The sequence below is a fragment of the Macaca nemestrina genome, chromosome 10 (assembly GCF_043159975.1).
Source record: "Macaca nemestrina isolate mMacNem1 chromosome 10, mMacNem.hap1, whole genome shotgun sequence".
Lineage (NCBI taxonomy): Eukaryota > Metazoa > Chordata > Mammalia > Primates > Cercopithecidae > Macaca > Macaca nemestrina.
In genome coordinates, this window is record NC_092134.1 from 76668339 (window position 1) to 76694368 (window position 26030).

The 26030-nt window shown below is 44.9% G+C and overlaps 1 protein-coding gene across 1 annotated transcript; it reads left to right on the plus strand.

Annotated features, from left to right (window-relative positions):
* The first annotated feature begins 66 nt into the window (after positions 1–66).
* LOC105474374 (DNA primase subunit 1) lies at positions 67–24109 on the plus strand. Its single transcript, XM_071071582.1, has 13 exons — positions 67–292; positions 1261–1418; positions 6373–6479; positions 6549–6622; positions 7172–7308; positions 8954–9012; positions 10590–10699; positions 12481–12572; positions 13007–13148; positions 15574–15643; positions 16412–16503; positions 21193–21291; positions 23997–24109. The coding sequence occupies exons 1-13, from the start codon at positions 190–192 to the stop codon at positions 24014–24016; spliced, it is 1263 nt and encodes a 420-aa protein (XP_070927683.1). The 5' UTR covers positions 67–189; the 3' UTR covers positions 24017–24109.
* The last annotated feature ends 1921 nt before the right edge of the window (positions 24110–26030 follow it).

Consider the following 26030-nt stretch of genomic DNA (forward strand, 5'->3'; position numbering starts at 1 on the left):
GCGTCTCCCGCAGTCCCCGCCCGCACCAAGTGGAAACTACAATTCCCGGCGGCCCCGGCAGACGGCGGGCCGCAACCCGGGCTGGCAGCTGGCCTCCGCCCTAGGCGCCTGCGCAGTAGCGGAGCCGCACGGCCGCGATGTTCCCGCCAATTCCTGTGGTAGTCCTGACTGTGTCGAGTTCAGCGCTCAATGGAGACGTTTGACCCCACCGAGCTGCCCGAGCTGCTTAAACTTTATTACCGGAGGCTCTTTCCCTACTCTCAGTACTATCGCTGGCTCAACTACGGCGGAGGTGATGGAGGCGAGGAATGGGGTCGGGAGCGGAGTGTGAGGAGGTTTGAGGCGGGGTGTCCTTAGAATGACAATATGAAGCGCCTTCTGTGCGCCAGGCTTTGTGCCGCGCGCCTTCATTTGCTCTCTGGAGCCCGCCCCACCACTTCCTAGGTGTAAATGGGCTGAAAGAGGATATAATAGCCAGCCTGCGGCCACACGGTAAAAAAAAAAAAACAGAGCCACCGCTCCTACCTCTGCGTGGTCAAGCTCACATTAGGTGCCCCGTTTACCTGCCGCGGTGCCCAGGGGGTTACTGGGGTGTAGCGTGAAGCTGCAGAGACATAGTTTGCATCAGGAGCGGAAGAGCCTCCTGCAGAAGAGAAATACTTTCTTCCTTGCAGCTGAATTTATTAGTGCGAATCGAGGAGGGAGGGGTGGCGTTACATATTTAAAATAGTTATGCATCTGTTTCGTCTTTTGTACCTTTTCCTAGCAAATATGGAATGGTAACTGCTTTCAAATTAGAGACTAGTTCTTGAGGATTTTGTTTTTTCTTTTACATCTACCATGGTGTTGAGCATAGGGGGCTCATTAAAAACATCTTCTCGGGCCGAGTGCCGCGGCTCACGCCTGTAATCCAGCACTTTGGAAAGCCGAGGAGGACGGATTACCTGAGGTCAGGAGTTCGAGACCAACCTGGCCAACATGGTGAAACCCGGTCTCTACAAAAATTATCTGGGCGTGGTGGCTCGCGTGCCTGTAGTCCTAGCTACAGCCTCCAGAGGCTGAGGTGGTAGGATCCCCTGAACCCGGGAGGCGGAGGTTGCAGTGAGCCTATATCGAGCCCCTGCACTCCAGTCTGGGCAATAGTGCAGGAAGCGAGATACCCTTTCCGAAAAAAAAAAAAACTTCTCATTGGCTAAAGTTATAATGTCTTGAGCCAAATACAGTAACAAATTAACTTTAAAATGTACATTTATTTTGCAGTGATAAAGAATTACTTTCAACACCGTGAATTTTCATTCACATTGAAAGATGATATTTATATTCGCTACCAATCCTTCAACAACCAGAGTGATCTGGAAAAGGAGATGCAGAAAATGAATCCATACAAGATTGATATAGGCGCAGTATATTCCCACAGAGTAAGAAATCTTTTTTTAATGTATTTTGTTGTTGTATTTTGTATACCAAGAATGGGTTGATTCCGCTTGCGTTTTGAGATTAAAGTTTTAGAGTTTATTCTAGATGAAAAGCCACTTTTTAATTGTTTGGCAAGTGATTAATCCTTTTTTGTTCTTTGACATTCTACATTACTGATGAAATCATTTGGGAGTGAATTGGTTGCATTCTTACTAGGACAAAAAAATTGAGTAACTGGCTACTAGGAAGAGGAAGTCGACAGGATTTAAGAAAGGGAAATAGGCCGGGCGCGGTGGCTCAAGCCTGTAATCCCAGCACTTTGGGAGGCCGAGATGGGCGGATCACAAGGTCAGGAGATCGAGACCATGCTGGCTAACACGGTGAAACCCCGTCTCTACTAAAAAAATACAAAAACTTAGCCGGGCGAGGTGGCGGGCGCCTGTAGTCCCAGCTACTCGGGAGGCTGAGGCAGGAGAATGGCGTGAACCCGGGAGGCGGAGCTTGCAGTGAGCTGAGATCCGGCCACTGCACTCCAGCCTGGGTGACAGAGCGAGACTCCGTCTCAAAAAAAAAAAAAAAAAAAAAAAAAGAAAGGGAAATAATTAGCCAGGCGTGGTGGTACGCGCCTGTAATCCCAGCAACTCAGGAGGCTGAGGCAGGAGAATCGCTTGAACCCGGGAAACAGAGGTCGCAGTGAGCCGAGATCGCGCCATTGCACTCCAGTCTGGGGGACAGAGCGAGACTTGGCATCAACGAAAAAAAAAAGAGGGAAATAAAAGAGAATTACATTCTCTCCCACATTGGAAGTTACTCCCTTTTTTTTTTTTTTCTTTTTTTTTTGATACTGAGCCTCGCTCTGTCACCCAAGCTGAAGTGCAGTGGCACAATCTCTGCTCACTGCAAGCTCCGCCTCCCAGGTTCACGCCATTCTCCTGCCTCAGCCTCCCGAGTAGCTGAGACTACAGGCGCCCGCCACCACACCCAGCCAATTTTTTCTATTTTTTAGTAGAGACTGGGTTTAACCGTGTTAGCCAGGATGGTCTCGATCTCCTGACCTCATGATCCACCCATCTCGGCCTGCCAAAGTACTGGGATTACAGGCGTGAGCCACCACACCCGGCCTCTTTTTTTCTTTTAATTGTTTATTTTTATTGAGGTAAAATATACATATAAAATTATTATCTTTACCACGTTTAAGTGTACAGTTCAGTCATAATAAATATTTGTATTATTTTTCCTTCATACCCCTGGAGTTATTCTTGATTCCTCTCTTTCTCACACTCCCATACCCATTCTATTAGGAAATCCCTTTGGCTCTACCATAAGTATATCTAAAATCCAGCCACTACTACCAGTGCTACCAACATTATCATCTTATCTGAATTACTGTAAAAACCTCCTAACAGTTTGCCCTTGTAGAATCTAGAGTCCATTCTCAATACGGAACCTAGAGTGATCCTTTTAAAACAACTCAGAATCTGTGATTCCTCTGCTCAAAACATTATCTGGTGGCTGCTCATTTCACTGACTAAAAGTCCTTCTCTCTCCCTTCTTCATTCCTGCCACACTGACCCTTGCTCAAGCTGTTTCCACTGCCTAAAACCCATTTCTATACTTTGTTCATCCCCTCACCTCCTTCAAATCTTTGCTCAAATAGCACCTTCTCAGTGAGGTCTACTACAGCCTGCCACTCCTTCCATCCCCTGCCACTGGTATATTCTAAGTGCCTAGAAGAGTGTCTGGCAAGAGAGAGTACACTATAAATATTTGTTGAGTGAATGAACAAACCAAAATTGCCCTTCTTCCCCTTCTCAAATATACACACTAGTGGGTGGAGGGAATACATACATAGCATAATAGCTTTTATGTGGAGTTTTTCATATGTTATATAACTTGTTTCTTGTATCAATCCTCATTCTTTTTTTTTTTTTTTTTGAGACGGAGTCTCACGCTGTTGCCCAGGCTGGAGTGCAGTGGCGCGATCTCGGCTCACTGCAAGCTCCGCCTCCCGGGTTCCCGCCATTCTCCTGCCTCAGCCTCCTGAGTAGCTGGGACTACAGGCGCCCGCCACCGCGCCCGGCTAATTTTTTGTATTTTTAGTAGAGACAGGGTTTCACTGTGGTCTCGATCTCCTGACCTTGTGATCCGCCCGCCTCGGCCTCCCAAAGTGCTGGGATTACAGGCTTGAGCCACCGCGCCCGGCCAATCCTCATTCTTTTTATAAAAGAGGAAACAGGTCCAGAGAACTTGAATAGTTTGCCCAAGCTCATACACAATTTCTAAATGATAGAGCTAGGACTTAAACCCAGGATTTCTGACTCTAAATCCCAGACCTGTCTGTCATCAAAGTAAGGGGAGAAGAGGTAATAAAAGGCAGGTGGAAAAAATACTTTGGAGTTGTTTTACTTTCCCTTTATAGGTTGAGAATAAAACTGAAAATGAACTTTTAAGAAGGGTTAGGGTGCCACTCTACTTCCTTCTCCTTAATTACTAAAGGGAGAAAATGTCTCATTTTTTTCTTGGGCCAAGACAGAAACATCTATAGACCTTTATTTACTTTTTGTGTTTTGTTTTGTGATTTTTATCAGTTATGTATGCACATGGTTTACAAAATCAGGTACTTCTATTCAGCTTTAAAAAAAATCTACTAGGCTGGGCCGGTGGTTCATGCCTGTAACTCCAGCACTTTGAGAGGCTGAGGCAGGCAGATAACTTGAGGTCAGGAGTTCAAGATCAGCCTGGCCAACATGGTGAAACCCCATCTCTACCAAAAAATACAAAACAGCCGGACTTGGTGGCACACACCTATAGTCCCAGCTACTCAGGAGGCTGAGGCAGGAGAATTGCTTGAACCCAGTAGGCAGAGGTTGCAGTAGGTCAAGATCACGCCACTGCACTCCAGCCTGGGTGACAGAGTGAGACCCTGTCTAAAAAAAATTCTGCTACCCTTCCCCCTCATTTTTGGCTACCCAGAAGCAACCACTTTCTTTTTTTTTATTTTTTTATTTTTTTTTTAATCTTTTTTTTGAGACGGAGTCTAGCTCTCTTGCCCAGGCTGAAGTGCAATGGCTCATCTCCACTCACTGCAATTTCCGCCTCTCAAGCGATTCTCCCACCTCAGCTTCCCGGGTAGCTGGGATTATAGGCGCACACCACCACACTTGTCTAATTTTTGTATTTTTCAGTGGAGATGGGGTTTTGCCATGTTGGCCAGGCTGGTCGCAAATTCCTGACCTCAAGTGACGGACCCGCCTTGGCCTCCCAAAGTGCTGGGATTACAGGCATGAGCTACCGCACCCAGACCCAGAAGTAACCACTTTCTTTTAGCTAAGTCTTTTTTTTTTTTTTTTTTTTGAGACAGAGTCTTATTCTGTCGCCTAGCCTGGAGTGCAGTGGCGCGATCTTGGCTCACTGCAACCTCCACCTCCCAGGTTCAAGCAATTCTCCTGCCTCAGCCTCCCGAGTAGCTGGGATTACAGACATGTGCCACCACACCCGGCTAATTTTTTGTATTTTTAGTAGAGATGGGGTTTCACCATGTGAGCCAGGTTAGTCTCAATCTCCGTACCTCGTGACCCGCCCGCCTCGGCCTCCCAAAGTGCTGGGATTACAGGTGTGAGCCACTGCGCCCAGCCCTGATCAGATTATTTAGAGAGGAATCTTCCAGCCTCCTGCCTGAGTTGGTAGTGGAAGAGTACAGAAGTGGGTAGAAAGGGCTGGGTCTTAACATTCCACATATAAATGTCTAATTATTCCCCTAATATCAATTCATAGTATCAGTACAACACACTCTTCAATTGTACTTGTTGTCCAAGTCCAGAGACCTTCTGTTTTATGCTCTCTGGAGAATAATTCAGGTGTCTTCTGCCAGGGAAATGAAAGAGCACTCACCTAGCTCTGCAAGCTAAGTGTACCAATCTGGGGAGCTAACTTTCTTAACTAGGCTTTGAACCAATCCTCCTTTTTTTTTTCCTTCAGTCAAGGGTGGCCTTGAAAAATCTTCCTGTTTTTCATCTCAGCTTCACCACTAAACGTACTTACTCATTCCAGCAATACCTGGTATCACCTATCCCTGAGCCTTTTGGGAGTTCTGAGGTATAAATTGGGTTGTGCCTCTTGTCTTTCCTTACCAACAGGCTAAGATTTAGTTCTTATGAATCTCCTCAGTTATCACTCCCTTTTGACTTACAGTTATAAAAACTTATGGTGGCATTACCCTCTCGGGTTCTTTTTTTTTTGAGACAGAGTCTCACTGTAGTCACCCAGGCTGGAGTGCAGTGGCGTGATCTTGGCCCACAGCAACTTCCGCCTCCTAGGTTCAACTGATTCTCCTGCCTCAGCCTCCCAAATAGCTGGGACTACAGGCGTATGCCACCATACCTGGCTAATTTTTATATCTTTGGTAGGGAGACAAAGTTTCACCATATTGGCCAGGCTGGTTTCGAACTCCTGACCTCAAGTGATCTGCCCGCCTCAGCCTCCCAAAGTGCTGGGATTACAGGCATGAGCCACCACGCCCAGCCTCTCATAGCCTCTTTATAATAAAGTCTCAATTCAAACTAATTGGGGAGATCTTTTTGAATTACTGAAAATTTTTAAATACTTGTATGTATAGTACGTACAAGTAAAGGTTCTTAAAACACCTTGCAATAGGCCATTATCTGTATACGTTCCCTTGTGAGAAATCTAAAAACAGCTTTATTATTATCCTTATTGATCAACAAACATTTATGATGGATATGTATTCATTAAACCCTGCTTTAAGTTGGAGAAAGTTAAGGTTCTCATCAATTGTGTATGTGTGAGATCCAAAATAATGAACTTTCACTGCCATAAAGTTGGCATTATATGGTCTCTTTGTTTCTCTTTGGTATCTTTTTCCATATGTGTAGAAAATAAGCAGATTTAGCAATGTGGCAGCTCTTATAGAAACTGATCAATATTTTGTATTTGTAGCCCAATCAACACAATACGGTGAAGCTGGGAGCTTTCCAGGCTCAGGAAAAAGAACTGGTATTTGACATTGACATGACAGACTATGACGATGTGAGGAGATGTTGTAGGTGAGCACTGTGTCTTGCTGTTAGGGTGGGTGATACCACTGACAATGAGTAATAATGACTCTGCTCTAGTTCTGCAGACATATGTCCTAAGTGCTGGACCCTCATGACAATGGCCATACGCATCATTGACAGAGCATTGAAGGGCAAGTATCAGCAGTTTCTGAATGGGGTCAAGTGTGAGAATTGGTTTTCCTCTGACTACTATTATTCTCTGTATTATGTGATCAAATCTCATTAATTTCTTTTTTTTTTGAGACGGAGTCTCACTTTGTCAGCCAGACGAAGTGAGATCTCGACTCACTGCAACCTCCGCCCCTTGGGTTCAAGTGATTCTCCTGTCTCAGCCCCCTGAGTAGCTGGGACTACAGGTGTGTGCCACCACGCCCAGCTAATTTTTGTATTTTTAGTAGAGGTGGCATTTCACCATGTTGGTCAGGCTGGTCTCGAACTCCTGACCTCGTGATCCGCCTGCCTTGGCCTCCCAAAGTGCTGGGATTACAGGTGTGAGCCACCACGCCCAGCCTAATAAAATAATTTTTTAAAAAAGAAAGAAATTCCTAGCAGAGAGACTAGGATGGGTAAAGAGATGAAGCAAGAACATGGGGAGCACAGGAAACAACAAGTAATTTAATATATATTAATTAAGGAGTTTATAGATTTGTTTTAAAACCTATTATTTCTCTCCTCCTCAGAGGACTTTGGGTTTAAGCATCGTCTCTGGGTATATTCTGGAAGGAGAGGTGTTCATTGTTGGGTCTGCGATGAATCAGTTAGAAAATTGTCTTCTGCAGTACGTTCTGGGATAGTTGAGTATTTGAGCCTTGTAAAGGTAAGGTCCTCTTAATTCTAATTTGCATTGCTTTAGTTTCTAGATGTTACCAAGCCTGATATGTTTACTATCAACAAAAATGAGACTATCTTTTTTTTTCTTTTTTTTTTTTTTTTGAGATGGAGTCTCACTCTGTTGCCCAAGCTGGACTGTAATGTCACAATCTTGGCTCACTGCCAGCTCCATCTCCTGGGTCCAAGCAATTCTCCCACCTCAGCCTCCAGAGTAGCTGGGACTACAGGCACCCGCCACCATGCCCAGCTAAATTTTGTATTTTTAGTAAAGACTGGGTTTCACCATGTTGGCCAGGCTGGTCTAGAACTTCTGGCCTCTGGTGATTCACCCACCTCAGCCTCCCAAAGTGCTGGGATTACAGGCATGAGCCACCGTGCTGACTTGAAACTATCTTTAATGGCATTCACATTGCATTAAAGATGATCTTACCAACAGATCATTTAAAGTCATAGTAGCTACATGTATTAAGATATTTCATTTTATTTTGCTATAAAAATCTTCCTTTGGTGGCATATATAAAATAATAGATAAGGCCGGACACAGTGGCTCATGCCTGTAATCCCAGCACTTTGGGAGGCCAAGGCGGGCGGATCATCTGAGGTCGGGAGTTGGAGACCAGGCTGACCAACATGGAGAAACCCCGACTCTACTAAAAATACAAAATTAGCCAGGCGTGGTTGTACATGCCTATAATCCCAGCTACTAGGAGGCTGAGGCAGGAGAATCGCTTGAACCTGGGAGGCAGAGGTTGCGGTGAGCCAAGATTGCACCATTGCACTCCAGCCTGGGCAACAAGAGCAAAACTCCATCTTAAAAAATAATAATAATAATAATAGATAAAATAGATTTATCGTATATAAAATAATAGAACATGTTAAAGTTTGGTTTTGATTTTGTTTTGTTGTTGTTGTTGTTGTTGTTGTTGTTTTTAAGACACGGTCTCACCCTGTCACCCAGGCTGGAGTACAGTGACGTGACCACAGCTTACTGCAGTCTTGACCTCCTGGTCTCAAGTGATCCTTCTACCTCAGCCCCCTGAGTAGCTGGGACTAAAGGATGCGCCACCATGCCCAGCTAATTTTTAAATTTTTTGCAAAAACAAGATCTCACTATATTGTCCAGGGTGTTCTTGAACTCCTAAACTCAAACTATCCTCCCACCTCTGCCTCCCAAAATGCTGAGATTACGGGTGTGAGCCACCGCATCCAGCCTACGAAATTTTTTTTTTTTTTTTTGAGACAGTCTCACTCTGTCGCCCAGGCTGGAGTGCAGTGGCGCGATCTCTGCTCACTGCAACCTCCGTGTCCCGGGTTCAAGCAATTCTTCTGTCTCAGCCTCCCAAGTAGCTGGGATTACAGGCACTTGTCACCATGCCTGGCTAATTTTTGTATTTAACCAGGCGTGGTGTCAAGTGGAGACAGGGTTTCATCATGTTGGTCAGGCTGGTCTGGACCTTCTGACCTCAGGTGATCCACCCACCTCAGCCTCCCAAAGTGCTGGGATTACAGGTGTGAGCCACTGCGCCCACCATCTTATATGCTGTCCATCATTGACTAAAATGTCATTATGCTGCACATGACTGTATTTATATTGTGTACATGAAGTTCTTTTTTAATGATTTATTTTTCAGGGTGGTCAAGATGTTAAAAAGAAAGTTCACCTAAGTGAAAAAATTCACCCTTTTATCAGGTCTGTTGGAAAAGTCTCCATACACTTTAAGGTGTCTCATTTATTGGCATGTGCCTTTAGAATTAACTTGCTATCAATTTTCACTGCTGGTTAGCGTTTTATAATAATAATAGCTATGGTTAATTGAGTGCCTATTTTATGCTGCAGTATTCCTAATAGGTGCTTTACAGATGTTCTCATTGCTCTTCACAAAAACCCCACAAGAGACTTGATGGTATCTCCATTTATAGATAAGGAAAGTGAGTTTTAGAGAGATTTTATAATAAGCTTGGCATCACACAACAAGTTAGTTGTTTTTTTTTTGTTTTTTTTTTTTTTTTTGAGACGGAGTCTCGCTGTGTCTCCCAGGCTGGAGTGCAGTGGCGTGATCTCGGCTCACGGCAAGCTCCGCCTCCCGGGTTCACGCCATTCTCCCGCCTCAGCCTCCCAAGTAGCTGAGACTACAGGCGCCCGCCACCACGCCTGGCTAGTTTTTTGTATTTTTAGTAGAGACGGGGTTTCACCATGTTAGCCAGGATAGTCTCGATCTCCTGACCTCGTGATCCACCCGCCTCGGCCTCCCAAAGTGCTGGGATTACAGGCTTGAGCCACCGCGCCCGGCCAGTTTTTTTTTTTTCTTTTTTTGAGACAGAGTCTTGCTCTGTGGCCCGGGCTGGAGTGCAGTGGCCGGATCTCAGCTCACTGCAAGCTCTGCCTCCCGGGTTTACGCCATTCTCCTGCCTCAGCCTCCCGAGTAGCTGGGACTGCAGGCGCCCGCCACCTCGCCCGACTAGTTTTTTTTGTATTTTTTAGTAGAGATGGGGTTTCAGCGTGTTAGCCAGGATGGTCTCGATCTCCTGCCCTCGTGATCCGCCCATCTCGGCCTCCCAAAGTGCTGGGATTACAGGCTTGAGCCACCACGCCCAGCCTAACAAGTCAGTTGTTAAATTTAGGATTCATGCCCTGGTCTGCCTGACTCCAAAGCCCATGCTTTTTCCAGTGAATTCACTACTTCTCTAGGATAGTGGAAAAAACCTTATATTAGGAGTAAAAATTCCTATTCTGCCATGTACTATGATCTTGATAAAATATTGCTGCCTCCATTTCCTTATCTCTATGATGGGAAGAACAACATCCACTCTACCTGTCTCGCAGTTGTATCAATGATTAAGTGAAAGAGTTAAATGTGATGCATATTTGTGAACTGCAAACATTATATGATTGTTGAGATATTAATACAAGCAATTCACAGTGGAAAGTGTAGGCTGCATCCTACATTCTACTACTGATGTATTATGGTGTCCTGGGTTGGTTACTTTCTACCCTTATTGCGTATATTAACCTTCTAAGTTGTGAGGTCTAAAAAGTAAACATTTCTTGTATACATATTCTGTGCCAGGTTCTATGCCAGGTTATTTTCCCTTAAAGTGTCTCATTTAATTATAATCCTGCAAAGTTTGGTATTCCCATTTTACCTAATTAAGTTCTAAAAATGTCATGAAAATAAGCAGTAGTCTTCCCTACAATGGCAGCAATACCTATGTGGCATATGTGTTACTAATAGTGTTGGGACTCCGTTGTTATTGTTGTTCCTACAGAAAATCTATTAACATAATAAAAAAATACTTTGAAGAATATGCCTTGGTTAATCAAGATATTCTCAAAAATAAAGAAAGCTGGGATAAGATTTTAGCCCTTGTTCCTGAAAATATCCTTTCCCGTGATCATTTCTGTGTGAGCTAGTTGTTTTGATCTGTGATATTATAAATGTTAGATATGTCTGCTTGTAAGTTCTCATATACTTATGAGTTTAATCTTTTTTATACAAAATATCTCTTGTATTTCTGGATTTTAGTATTATTGGAACACAATAAAAAATGGGGCCATGTTGCAAATCAGTTTTCTCATTTTAGAAGTTGGTCCTAGAATTAATGGCTAAAGAATGGTGAATTGGCCGGGCGCGGTGGCTCAAGCCTGTAATCCCTGCACTTTGGGAGGCCGAGACGGGCGGATCACAAGTTCAGGAGATCGAGACCATCCTGGCTAACACGGTGAAACCCCGTCTCTACTAAAATACAAAAAAAATTAGCCGGGCGAGGTGGCGGGCGCCTGTACTCCCAGCTACTCGGGAGGCTGAGGCAGGAGAATGGCGTGAACCCGGGAGGCGGGGCTTGCAGTGAGCTGAGATCCAGCCACTGCACTCCAGCCTGGGCAACAGAGCCAGACTCCGTCTCAAAAAAAAAAAAAAAAGAATGGTGAATCACGTAGTCAAAACACATGCAGACCAGGGAAAACTTTACACCATACCTTATAGTTATTTTGGCATTCTTTTTGTTATATCATCACTGTATTTTTACCGTGGAAGATTTCAGTGATACAACTGGTGTTGGTTTGTTTTTGGGTTTTTTTTTGTTTGTTTGTTTGTTGAGACAGAGTCTCACTCTGTTGCCCAGGCTGGAGTGTGCAGTGGTGCGATCTTGGCTTACTGCAACCTCTGCCTCCCAGGTTCAAACGATTCTCCTGCCTCAGCCTCCCAAGTAGCTGGGACTACAGGCGTGCGCCACCATGCCCAGCTAATTTTTGTATTTTTAGTAGAGACAGGGTCTCACCATGTCGGCCAGGCTGGTCTCAAACTCCTGACCTCAAATGATCCACCCACCTTAGCCTCCCAAAGTGTTGGGAATACAGGCATGAGCCACTGTGCCCAGCCGAATACAGCTATTGAGTTTAACATTTGTGGGGTGGGTGGGTTGTTTGTTGAGATGGAGTCTCACTCTGTCACCCAGGCTATAGTGCAGTGGCACAATCTCCGCTCACTGCAACCTTCACCTTGCGGGTTGAAGCAATTTTCCTGCCTCAGCCTCCAGAGTAGGTACGATTACAGATGTGAGCCATCATGCCCTGCTGATTTTTCTATTTTTAGTAGAGATGGGGTTTCACCACGTTCACCAGGCTGGTCTCAAACTCCTGACCTCACGTGATCCACCCACCTCAGCCTCCCAAAGTGCTGGGATTACAGGCTTGAGCCACCATGCCCGGCCAACATTTACATTTTAAGGAACATTAATAACTGCTTTCTAAGTATTTATAAGATACCCTTGTGGTTGGCCGGGCGCGGTGGCTCAAGCCTGTAATCCCAGCACTTTGGGAGGCCAAGACGGGCGGATCACGAGGTCAGGAGATCGAGACCATCCTGGCTAATACGGTGAAACCCCGTCTCTACTAAAAATACAAAAAACTAGCCGGGCGAGGTGGCGGGCGCCTGTGGTCCCAGCTACTCGGGAGGCTGAGGCAGGAGAATGGCGGGAACCCGGGAGGCGGAGCTTGCAGTGAGCTGAGGTCCGGCCACTGCACTCCAGCCCGGGCGACAGAGCGAGACTCCGTCTCAAAAAAAAAAAAAAAAAAAGATACCCTTGTGGTAATACATACTTAAAACTAAGTTGTTCATTGATGTCCCCTAAATGAGTCTGTTCCTTAATGACCCATCACTAATTCATGATGAACTTCAACAAGGCTTCCAAAAGTCTCACAATTCACTTCAGCGTTGGGAGCACTTGAAGAAAGTAGCCAGCAGATGTCAGGTATGTTCCACTGAAATCTGTATTACAGATATAATAATGCAATTCTTAATTAAATTGATTGTTTTGCCTAGTCAGTTAAAGATGGTTGAAGATCTTTTTTTTTTTTTTTTTTTTTTTTTTTTGAGAGGGAGTGTCACTCTGTCGCCCAGGCTAGAGTGCAGTGGCCGGATCTCAGCTCACTGCAAGCTCTGCCTCCACCCGCCACCTCACCCGGCTAGTTTTTTGTATTTTTTAGTAGAGACGGGGTTTCACCGTGTTAGCCAGGATGGTCTCGATCTCCTGACCTCATGATCCACCCGTCTCGGCCTCCCAAAGTGCTGGGATTACAGGTTTGAGCCACTGCGCCTGGCCTGAAGATCATTTTTTTAACTTTCTTTAAAGAAATCCTCAACAGTTCCTGCTGATCCTCATGTTGGCCTTGTATCTGCTTTTAGAATAACATCAAAAATGACAAATATGGACCCTGGCTGGAGTGGGAGATTATGCTCCAGTACTGTTTTCCACGGCTGGATATCAATGTCAGCAAAGGAATCAATCATCTACTGAAGAGCCCTTTTAGTGTTCATCCTAAAACAGGTACTACACAAGGGAACTAAGGGAAACTAAAAGAAAAATGAGTTACTATTTGCTTTAGTAAGCATGGCATTAGGTCTGAATATATATAATGTCTATGATTTAAAGGTAGAAGAATTGCTCTGTCACCTAATACCTAAATTAGTTTTTTATATTGTCAGTTAAGTAGCTACCAGATTAGTTTCTACTATGTAACTGTTTTTCAGTTGGGTTTCTGAGGCTCCATATTAGATTTGGAGAGGACCGTCAAAATCTTAGGACAACAACTCTCATTGTACAGATGAGAAAACGGTGGCCCAAGATGTAACTTATCCAAGGACATAAAAAATAAATTGTGTGTGGCCATATGTGGTGGCTTGCTCCTGTAATCCCAGCACTTGAGGAGGGCAAGGTGGGCAAATCACTTGTGCCCCAGAGTCTGACACCAGTATAGACAACATGTCTAAACCCCCTTTCTACAAAAAATACACAAAGTAGCTAGACATGGTGGTGCATGCCTATAGTTCCAGCTACTCAAGAGGCTAAGGCAGGAGGATCACTTGAGCCTGGGAAGTTAAGGCTGCAGTGAGCTGTGATGGTGCCACTGCATTCCAGTCTGGGCGACAGAGTGAGACCTTGTCTCACAAAAAAAAGAAAAAAAGAAAGAAATGCAATGAACTCTACTCCCTAGCACTGACAAAAACAAAAAATTTTTTTTTCGAGACAGAATCTCACTCTGTCACCCAGGCTGGAGTACACTGATGCAGTCTCGGCTCACTGAAGGCTCAATCTCCCAAACTCAAGCAATCCTTCTGCCTCACCCTCCTGAGTAGCTGGTACTACAGGCACATGCTACCACAGCCAGCTAATATTTTGTAGACAGGGTTTTGCCATATTGCCCAGGATGGTCTTGAACTCTTGAGGTCAAGCAATTCACCTGCCCCAGTCTCCCAAAGTGCTGAGATTACAGACATGAGCCACTGCACCCAGCCTCATGTCATTTTTGAGATATGTTAAATTCTGTATGGTATCCTAGGAGGGGTTAAAAGAGTAGAATAATTTCTATTTTATTTCCAGAATGCTTTTTAAAGGTATCTGACATGTGGGTATCTGTACTGATCTCAATTAAAAAAAACTAAGCTAATGTAAATATAATATTTCCATCTATTTTGTTCTATTTTCAGGACTTATTAAATCTGAGATTGTCCTGAACTTAAATATGGAATATTTAAATATACTTTATTTCTAAATATAGAAATAAAAGTAGGGATAAGAGCAACTGGGAAATAGCTCTTATTGAAACAGTCTTCACATTTGCTTTTTGGTGTTTTTGGTTTTTTTTTTTTCGAGACAGAGTCTCGCTCTGTCACCCAGGCTGGAATGCAGTGGCGTGATCTTGGCTCACTGCAACCTCCGCCTCCCAAGTTGAAGCAATTCTCTGTCTCTCCCTCCCAAGTAGCTGGGATTATAGGCACCCGCCATCACGCCTGGCTAATTTTTGTATTTTTAGTAGAGACGGGGTTTCACCATCTTGGCCAGGCTGGTCCTGACCTCCTGACCTCGTGATCCACCCTCCTCGGCCTCCCAAAGTGCTGGGATTACAGGTGTGAGCCGCTGCACCTGGCCAGTTGTTTTCTAAAGAGAAGTAAAAGGCATGCTGGACATGGTGGTTCACACCTGTAATCCTAGCAACTCAGGAGGCTGAGGCAAGAGGATTATTTGAGGCCAGAAGTTCAAGGCCAGCCTGGGCAACACAGTGAGACCCCAACTCAACAAAAATTGAAAAACTGGCCAGGCCAGGTGCAGTAGCTCACATCTATAATTCCAGCACTTTGGGAGACAACTGAGGTGGGAGGATCACTTGAGCCCAGGACTTCAAGCCTGCAGTGAGCTATGACCATGCTACTATACTCCAGCATAGGTGACAAAGTGAGACCTTAACTCTAAAAAAAAGTAAGGGCACAGCTAATGTGAAAGTACTTTAATTTATATTTCTAAATACGGTTCTTAACAGATAAGTTTAACCCTTTGTCTAAGCCTTAGATAAAAAATTTTAGGCTGGGCACAGTGGCTCACGCCTGTAATCCCAGCACTTTGGGAGGCCAAGGCGAGTGGATCACCTGAGGTCGGGAGTTCGAGACCAGCCTGACCAACATGGAGAAACCTCGTCTCTACTAAAAATACAAAAAATTAGCTGGGCCTGGTGGCACATGCCTATAATCCCAGCTACTAGGGAAGCTGAGGCAGAAGAATTGCTTGAACCTGGGAGGTGGAGGTTGCGGTGAGCTGAGATCGTGCCATTGCACTCCAGCCTGGGCAACAAGAGTGAAACTCTGCCTCAAAAAAAAAAAAAAAAAAAAAAAAACATTTAACGAAAAATAACTTATAGGAGACGCCTATAATGATTTATAGTCCACAATCATCAGTTTATAACTTTTGCTTCTTACAGGTCGCATATCTGTGCCTATTGATTTGCAGAAAGTGGACCAGTTTGATCCATTTACTGTTCCAACCATAAGGTATGTTTCAAATCATTGATCACTCCTTGTTTGTAATTGTTGTTCTGAATTTTAAATAAATTGGATTAGCCTCCTTCTTAGAGAATTAGTTGCATGGGAACGGTATATTTGGTTAGGGAAACCAAATAAGGTTCAAAGGTTAGATGATGATGCCCTAATAGAACAATACAAGCTTTTCACCTGCTGTTATATAAGAAAAAGATTTTAAGGTCAAATAAATTTAGGAAATTCTGACTTAAACAGATTAAAAGTATCTTTTACTACAGTATTTCACGGTCTTTCATATGATAATATGCATGAAAAACTCCAAGAAGAGATCATGCTGTTTAGAATATCCCAAATTTAAGTTGACCACATAATTTTTTTACAGTAAATTTTATGGGATTCACATGCTATTATACACTGGATAATGCTGACCAGAAACCAACATTAAACTTCTCTTGTTCGTGGCCAGGCACGGTGGCTCATGCCTATAATCCCAACACTTTGGGAGGGCAGGGTGGGCGGATCACAAGGTCAAGAGATCGAGACCATCCTGGCCAACATGGTAAAACCCTGTCTCTACTAAAAATACAAAAATTAGCTGGGCTTGGTGGCACATGCCTGTAGTCCCAGCTACTCGGGAGGCTGAGGCAGGAGAATCGCTTGAACCTGGGAGGCAGAGGTTGCAGTGAGCCAAGATTGCACCACTGCAGTCCAGCCTGGCAACAGAGCGAGACTCCATCTCAAAAAAAAAAAAAAAAAATTATCTTGTTCTGTTACTTGCAGCTTCATCTGCCGTGAATTGGATGCCATTTCCATTAATGAAGAGGAAAAAGAGGAGAATGAAGCTGAATCTGATGTCAAACATAGAACCAGAGGTAAGATAATATATTGAAGCTTCACTTTAATACAGGGTTTTTATATAGATATCCATCTGTCACTCCAATAATTAATTCTCTGATTCAGCCAGAATGGATCAGCATTTGTCCTGGAACTGCATACAATGTTTGTGTCCTTTCTTCAGCAGTTACCCAAGTGGTGTTCCTGAATCCAGTCTGATTCAACACATATTTCCTAAACAACTTCTAAATGCTAGGATCTATACTGTAAGATTAAACTATCAATAAGTATGAATAATCAGTCTCTGAGATTCACCACCTATTTATTTAACAACTATTATATATGCAGTACTTTTGCTCTTTGTTTCTGATGCATATAGGTGGGTTTTATGGTAAACATATGTCTAAACTGTTTACCGAGTTGTATATTCAAGAATTTGAAGAAGCTGGCTGGGCGCAGTGGTTCATGCCTATAATCCCAGCATTTTGGGAGGCCGAGGCAGGCGGATCACTTGAGCTCAGGAGTTCAAGACCAGCCTGGCAACATGGTGAAACCCCGTCTCTGCTAAATATACAAAAATTAACCAGGTGTAGTGGAAGGCGCCTGTAATCCCAGCTAGCCAGGAAGTTGAGGCAGAAGAATCGGTTGAACCCAGGAGGCAGAGGTTGCAGTGAGCCAAGATTGTGCCACTGCACTCCATCCTGGGCAACAGAGGGAGACTGTCTCAAAAAAAAAAAGACAAGAATTTGAAGAAGCTAAGGAATTTCTATATCTTCTTGCTAATGGAAGGCAAATCTAACACCTAAGAGATACTGCAGGCCAGGCACGGTGGCTCACACCTGTAATCCCAGCACTTTGGGAGGCCCAGGTGGGCAGATCACCTGAGGTCATGAGTTCAAGACCAGCCTGACCAACATGGAGAAACCCCGTCTATCAAAAAAATACAAAATTAGCCAGGTGTGGTGGCACATGCCTATAATCCCAGCTGCTTGGAAGGCAGAGGCAGGAGAATTGCTTGAACCCGGGAGGTGGAGGTTGTGGTGAGCCAAGATCGCGCCATTGCATTCCAGCCTGGGCAACAAGAGTGAAACTCCGTCTCAAAAAAAAAAAAAGAGAGAGAGAGAGATGCTGCATAGCAGCACTCCCCAACCTTTTTGGCATCAGGGACTGGTTTTGTGGAAGACAATTTTTGCACGGACTTCAAAGAGATGGGGAGGAGTTGGGGATGGTTCCAGGATGAAACTTTTTTACCTCAAATCATCAGGCATTAGATTCTGATAAGGAGTGCACAACCTAGATCCCTCACATGCGCAGTTCACAATAGGGTTCATGCTCCTATGAGAATTTAGTGCTTCTGCTGATCTAACATAAGGCAGAGCTCAGAGAATAATGCTTGCTAACCACTCACCTCACATCTGTAATCCCAGCACTTTGGGAGGCTGAGGCAAGAGGATCACTTGAGCCCAGGAGTTTGAGACCACCCTGGGCAACACAGAGAGACCCTGTCTCCAAAAAAAAATTAGCTAGACATGCTGGCATACACCTGTGGTCTCAGCTACTCAAGAGGCTGTTCGAGCCAGGAGGTTAAGGCTGCAGTAAGCCTTGATCACACCACTGTACTCCAGCCTGGGTGTCAGAGAGAGACCTTGTCTCAAAATAAAAATTATATGGCCGGGCACGGTGGCTCACGCCTGTAATCCCAGCACTCTGGGAAGTCAAGGTGGGTGGATCACCTGAGGTCAGGAGTTCGAGACCAGCCTGGCCAACATGGTTAAACCCCATCTCTACTAAAAATACAAAAATTAGCCAGGCATGGTGGCGCATACCTGTAATCCCAGCTATTCAGGAGGCTGAGGCACAAGAATCACTTGAGCCCGGGAGGCAGAGGTTGCAGTGAGCTGAGGTCACGCCACTGCACTCCATCCTGGGCAACAGAGTGAGACTTCGTCTCAAAAAAAAAAAGTATAATTTCTTTCTTACTCTTTTTAAAGAACTATTATGAGGATTCTTAATTCCATGCAAACATAGGATACTACTAAAATCCAAATTTTACGTGAAACTCCTTTCTTAGTCATATTTTCCCGTTGGGTATCATAGGTTATGTAATTAAATGGATGAATAAAATTGTACATTCTTCCTTTTTTTTTTTTGGAGAAAGAGTCTTACTCTATCACCCAGGCTGGAGTGCAGTGGTGCAATCTTGGCTCATTGCAACCTCTGCCTCCTGAGTTCAAGCGATTCTCCTGCCTCAGCCTCCCAAGTAGGTGGAGTTACAGGTGCCTGCCACCACGTCCAGCTAATTTTTGTATTTTTAGTAGAGATGGGGTTTCTCCATGTTGGTCAGGCTGGTCTCGAACTCACGACCTCAGGTAATCCACCTGCCTCGGCCTCCCTAAGTTTTGGGATTACAGGCATGAGCCACTGCACCCTGCCTATATTCAAATTTTTGTTATGTACATTTTTTAAACTATTTTATAAATCAAAGAATACTTAATGCAGGCCAGGCATAGTGGCTCATGCCTGTAATCCCAGCACTTTGGGAGGCTGAGGCGGGTGGGTCACCTGAGGTCAGGAGTTCCAAGACCAGCCTGGCCACATGGTGAAACCCTGTCTTTACTAAAAATACAAAAATTAGCCGGGCGTGATGGTGGGCACCTATAATCCCAGCTACTCGGGAGGCTGAGGCAGAAGAATCGCTTGAACCTGGGAGGTAGAGGTTGCAATGAGCCGCGATTGCCCCACTGCACTCCAGCCTGGGAGACAAAGCAAGACTCCATCTCAAAAAAAAACAAACAAAGCATACTCAATGTAGAAACTTCTGAATCTCCAAAAGGCATGACCCGAGCCTGAGCAACACAGTGAGACCTTGTCTCTACTAAAAATAAAAAATTAGCCAGCTGTGGTGGCACCCCCTGTGGTCCCAGCCACTTGGGAGGCTGAGGTGGAGGATCATTTAAGGCATGGGCCGGGTGCAATGGCTAACACCTGTGATCCCAGCACTTTGGGAGGCCGAAGCGGGTAAATCACGAGGTCAGGAGTTCGCGACCAGCCTGACCAACATGGTGAAACCCCGTCTCTACTAAAAATACAAAAGATTAGCTTGGCGTGGTGGCGGGCACCTGTAATCCCAATAAGCTGGGAGGCTGAGGTAGGAGAATCACTTGAACCCGGGAGGCGGAAGTTGCAGTAAGCCAAGATCGCGCCACTGCACTCCAGCCTGGGCAACAGAGTCAGACTCTATCTCCAAAAAAAAAAAATATATACATATATATATCTCTCTCTCTCACTAAAAGACTTTTATGAAAGAGAGTGTCATATATCTCAATTTTTATTACATGCAAAAATAATATTTTAGTTGGGCATGGTGGCATGTGTCTGTAATCTCAGCACTTTCAGAGGCTAAGGCTGGGAGATCACTTGAGCTCAGGAGTTCGAGACCAGCCCGGGCAACACAGTGAGACCTCGTCTCTACAGATACAAAAAACAAAAACAAAAAGGCCGGGCGTGGTGGCTCAACCCTGTAATCCCAGCACTTTGGGAGGCCGAGACGGGCAGATCACAAGGTCAGGAGATCGAGACCATCCTGGCTAACACAGTGAAACCCTGTCTCTACTAAAAATACGAAAAACTAGCCGGGCGAGGTGGCGGGCGTCTGTAGTCCCAGCTACTCGGGAGGCTGAGGCAGGAGAATGGCGTAAACCTGGGAGGCGGAGCTTGCAGTGAGCTGAGATCCGGCCACTGCACTCCAGCCTGGGCGACAGAGCGAGACCCCTCTCAAAAAAAAAAAAAAAAAAATTAGTTGGGCATGGTGGTACATGCCTGTAGTTACAGCTACTCAGGAAGCAGAGATGGGAGGATCCCTTGAACCCAGGAGGTCGAGGCTGCCGTGGGCCAAGACGGCATCCCTGAACTTCAGCCTGTGTGACAGAGTGAAATCTTATCTCAATAATAATAATTTCAACTTTTTTAATGTGACTAATATAGTATTCAAAAGTATATATGTGGCCGGGCGTGGTGGGTGCTCACGCCTGTAATCCCAGCACTTTGGGAGGCCAAGGCAGGTGGACCACAAGGTCAAGAGATCAAGACCATCCTGGCTAACATGGTGAAACCCCATCTCTACTAAAAATACAAAAAAAAAAATTAGCCGGGTGTGGTGGTGGGCGCCTGTAGTCCAGCTACTCGGGAGGCTGAGGCAGAATGGCAGGAACCCGGGAGGCGGAGCTTGCAGTGAGCCGAGGTCGCGCCACAGCACTCCAGCCTGGTGACAGAGCAAGGCTCCATCTCAAAAAAAAAGTATATATGTTTCTCTCATATTTCCATTGGGCAGCACTATTCTAGAGAATTCTTATAAGAAACTTAGTTGTGCCGAGCGCGGTGGCTCACGCCTGTAATCCCAGCACTTTGGGAGGCTGAGGCGGGCAGATCACAAGGTCAGGAGATCGAGACCACGGTGAAACCCCGTCTCTACTAAAAATACAAAAAATTAGCTGGGCGCGGTAGCGGGCGCCTGTAGTCCCAGCTACTCAGGAGGCTGAGGCAGGAGAATGGCATGAACTGGGGAGACGGAGCTTGCAGTGAGCCGAGATCGCGCCACTGCACTCCAACCTGGGGGACAGAGTGAGACTCCATCTCCAAAAAAAAAAAAAAAAGAAAAGAAACTTAGTTGCATTTTCATGTTATTGCTGCCACTATGCTAATTATAATGTACATTCTTCATAATTTAGATTATAAGAAGACCAGTCTAGCACCTTATGTAAAAGTTTTTGAACATTTTCTTGAAAACCTGGATAAATCTCGAAAAGGAGAACTTCTTAAAAAGAGTGGTAAGACTCTATACCTTTCCCTTCTATCTAGTTAGATCTTAGTAGAAAAGGGCAATTTTTGAGTTCTAGTCTTTCTTTGCCCTCCTCCCAAAATTTACTGATTTATCTTACTATCCTTAATGTTTTGGAAATTGAGGTTCCTTAATTCAATTTAACACATAGTTATTAAACACATTTTAAGTATCAGGTCTACAAGGGAGACAAAGATGAATTAATATCATGCCCCCTTGCCCTTAAGAAGTACTAACTTAGGCCGGGCGCGGTGGCTCAAGCCTGTAATCCCAGCACTTTGGGAGGCCGAGGCGGGCGGATCACAAGGTCAGGAGATCGAGACCACAGTGAAACCCCGTCTCTACTAAAAATACAAAAAAATTAGCCGGGCGCGGTGGCGGGCGCCTGTAGTCCTAGCTACTCAGGAGGCTGAGGCAGGAGAACGGCGTGAACCCAGGAGGCGGAGCTTACAGTGAGCCGAGATCGCGCCACTGCACTCCAGCCTGGGCAACAGCGTGAGACTCCGTCTCAAAAAAAAAAAAAAAAAAAAAAAAAAAAAAGAAGTACTAACTTGGCTGGGCACGGTGGCTCACGCCTGTAATCCCAGCACTTTGGGAGACCAAGGCAGTTGGATCACTTGAGGTCAGGAGTTTGAGACCAGCCTGGCCAACATGATGAAACCCTTTTCTACTAAAAATACAAAAAATTAGCTGGGCGTGGGGGTAGCCACCTGTAATCCCAGCTATTCAGGAGGTGGAGACATGAGAATCGCTTGAACCAGGGAGGCGGAGATTGCAATGAGCTGAAATTGCACCATTGCACTCCAGCATGGGCAACAGAGCGAGACTGCATCTCAAAAAAAAAAAAGAAGTACTAACTTAGTACAAAACAAAAATGTACAAAATGCTAAGAAAGAGATTTTATCTGACGGACTCTGAGATTTCATATGAAGATAGTGGTATCTGAACTCCTTTCAGTGAGCTGCTGTAAGAATTCTAATCCCTAGCCGGGTGCAGTGGCTCACACCTGTAATCCCAGCACTTTGGGATGCTGAGGCAGGTGGATCGCCTGAGGTCAGGAGTTCAAAACCAGCCTGGCCAACATAGTAAAACCCCATCTCTACTAAAAATACAAAAAATTAGCTGGGTGTGGTGGCAGGCACCTATAATCCCAGCTACTAGGGAAGCTGAGGCAGGAGAATCACTTGAACCCAGGAGGTGGAGGTTGCAGTGAGCGGAGATCATGCCATTGTACTCCAGCCTGGGCAACAAGAGCAAAACTCTTTCTCAAAAAAAAAAAAAAAATCCCTAGGCCGGACATGGCGGCTCACACCTATAATCCCAGCATTTTGGGAGACCGAAGCAGGCGGATCACTTGAGGTCAGGAATTCAAGACCAGCCTGGCCAACATGGTGAAACCCCGTCTCTACTAAAAATACAAAAATTAGCCAGGCGCGTTATTGCGTGCCTGTAATCCCAGCTACTTGGGAGGCTGAGGCAGGAGAATCGCTTGAAGCCGGGAGGTGGAGGTTGCAGTGAGCCAAGATCACACTATTGTACTCCAGCCTGGGCGACAGAGCAAGACTCCATCTCAAAAAAAAAAAAAAAGATCTAATCCCTAATGCCAATATACTATACCATCAGGTATGAGAAGGATTTCCACAAGCAGAAATTTGATGAGATAAGGGTATGGAGGTGGAAAAAGGCCAAGGGTTGTTCATTCTTGAAGGAACAGCAAGAGCAAAGGAAAGCATCCAGTCACTCTGGAAGCCATCAAGTAGTACAGCTAATCTAGTAAACGGTGTGTCCAGGAGTGATGGGCTATAAATCCAAAGAAGCAAGCTGAATGGCCTTGAATTCCAAGCTTAGGTGTTTGGGCTTCGTTTTGGGCTTAATAGGAAGCTTTTAAAGGTTCTGAGGAAGGGAATGCCATGATTTGTAGTTTTTATCCAGACAGATAAATCTGGGCAAGGCAGGGACTAGAATAGAGCCCAAGAGGCCAACTGAGCTATTGCCACTAAAACATTAGCACTGAAGATCTCCAAAAGGTGCAAATACTGGAACCATCCTTGAGACTTGCTAATGATTTAGAAGTGAAGAGATGAAAGATGGAAGGGAAAATGTTATAGAAGCCAGGGAAAAGAAAAGTGCAAGATTATCAAGTGTCAGGTACAGTAGGAAACTAATAAAATCTTGCTGCATGTAATAGCTGGAAGGAAACGCAAAGAGGATAGCAGTGCCAAATGAAGAGTACTCTGAATGGGAGACATCTGAGTATATGTATAAACCAATAGGAAAAAAACCAGCAGATTGAATATTATTCAAGAGGATACTCTAGAAAACTGTGGCAATGTTATAGCAATACAAATTATCTTGCCACTTCATTTTTTATTTCAGTATGTGATAGTTTAAGCAGTAGTGCCTAAGATAATGCTCTACTCAGTAGACACTTACATGTGTAATTATTGAATGAACGACTCTGAGCTTGGAAAGCCCGGTTGAAACTGCCATTGCAACTGGCCGTATTAAGTCCTTTGTATCCACACTGTTCCGTATTAGCTCAGCCTATAATGTGGACTTCAGCAAATGTGTAAGCAAATCTTTGTGCACGATGTGAGTTAAATAGAAGCATTAGGCAAAAAAGAATGTAAAAATAAATGGGCTTTGTTTTGTTTTCCTTTGCTGTTCTTCCATATATTATCTATTCTATTTTAGATTTACAAAAAGATTTCTGAAGACAGAGCTCCTCAAACCAATGTGGATATCTTCTGCCTTCAACAACAGATCAAATACTTCAAAAGCCATTTAATAAATACAGCAGAACTATGTATGTGTCTTAAACCTCAAAGTACATTTTCCTTTACTTGATAAATAATTTATGTTGAAAAGATTTCCTGGCCGGGCGCAGTGGCTCACACCTGTAATCCCAGCACTTTGGGAGGCTGAGGCAGGCGGATCACCTGAGGTCAGTAGTTCAAGACTAGCCTGGCCAACATGGCGAAACCCCCATCTCTACAAAAACTACAAAAATTAGTCGGGTGTGGTGGTGCATACAGTAATCCTAGCTACTCGGGAGGCCGAGGCAGGAGAATTGCTTGAACCCAGGAGGGAGAGGTTGCAGTGAGCCGAGATCGCAGCCAATGGGTGACAGGCGAGACTCCATCTCAAAAAAGAAACAAAACAAAAAAAAATAAGATTTCCTGAGACCACCAAAGGAGAGTGTCAAGGTTCCTGGAAGGAGAAATAAAAGGAGGCATAAGTGGATTGCAGATACTTTTGTAAAATTTAATATTATACAAGGATAATTCTAAGGCTTCTAATATAAATATCCAGTTCTACTATTTGCCATATATAGAGGTAAGTGAGCAGTAATAGGACTCTCAGCTCACTTGATACGTCATATATTTGGGTGAATGATTGTTTTTTTCTTAAGTTTTAGACATTTAATTATATCTAGAGGGCCAGGCACAGTGGCTCACACCAGTAATCCCAACACTTTGGGAGGCCAAGGCAGGCAGATTACTTGAAGTCAGGAGTTCAAGACCAGCTTGGCCAACATGGTGAAACCCGGTCTCCACTAAAAATACAAGAAAATTAGCCGGGTGTGGTGACAGGCACCTGTAATCCCAGCTACTAGGGAGGCTGAGGCAGGAGAATCGCTTGAACCCGGTGGAGGTTACACTGAGCCGAGATCACGCCACTGCACTCCATCCTGGGCAACGTAAATAAAAATTATAAAATAGGCCGGGCGCGGTGGCTCACGCCTGTAATCCCAGCACTTTGGGAGGCCGAGGCGGGCGGATCACGAGGTCAGGAGATCGAGACCATCCTGGCTAACACGGTGAAACCCCGTCTCTACTAAAAATACAAAAAACTAGCCGGGCGTGGTGGCAGCGCCTGTAGTCCCAGCTACTCGGGAGGCTGAGGCAGGAGAATGGCGTGAACCCGGGAGGCGGAGCTTGCAGTGAGCTGAGATCGCGCCACTGCACTCCAGCCTGGGCGACAGAGCGAGACTCCGTCTCAAAATAAAATAAAATAAATAAAAGCTATTACACTTGTGAAAACACTTGGGACTTTTTATATATCTAGGTACTTCAATTTTTAAAGTTTGATTTTGTGAGATAGGTTCTAATGTGTCAGATTTCTCTTGCCCTGTTTTACAACCAATCTAAACAAAACAGTCATTCGAGTTTATATTCTGTCTTCTGACAAACATTGAGAAGCAAGCTGTCAGGCTGGTGCTTTTAATGACAATGAAAATTTTCCCCCGGCTGGGCGCGGTGGCTCAAGCCTGTAATCCCGGCACTTTGGGAGGCCGAGACGGGCAGATCACGAGCTCAGGAGATTGAGCCCATCCCGGCTAACATGGTGAAACCCCGTTGCTACTAAAAAATACAAAAAACCAGCCGGGCGCGGCGGCGGGCGCCTATAGTCCCAGCTACTCGGGAGGCTGAGGCAGGAGAATGGCGTAAACCCGGGAGGCGGAGCTTGCAGTGAGCTGAGATCCAGCCACTGCACTCCAGGGGCGACACAGCAAGACTCCGTCTCAAAAACAAAGAGAAAAAAAAAAGAAAATTTTCCTTCCTTTGCATTTCCTTTAACATTGTTTCTGCTACAATCAAGTCTTTTTTTATCTTCTGGCTTATATGAAACAGACTCACATTGATTCCTTGACCTATATTTTAAGAAAATTCCGGGGCCGGGCGCGGTGGCTCAAGCCTGTAATCCCAGCACTTTGGGAGGCCAAGA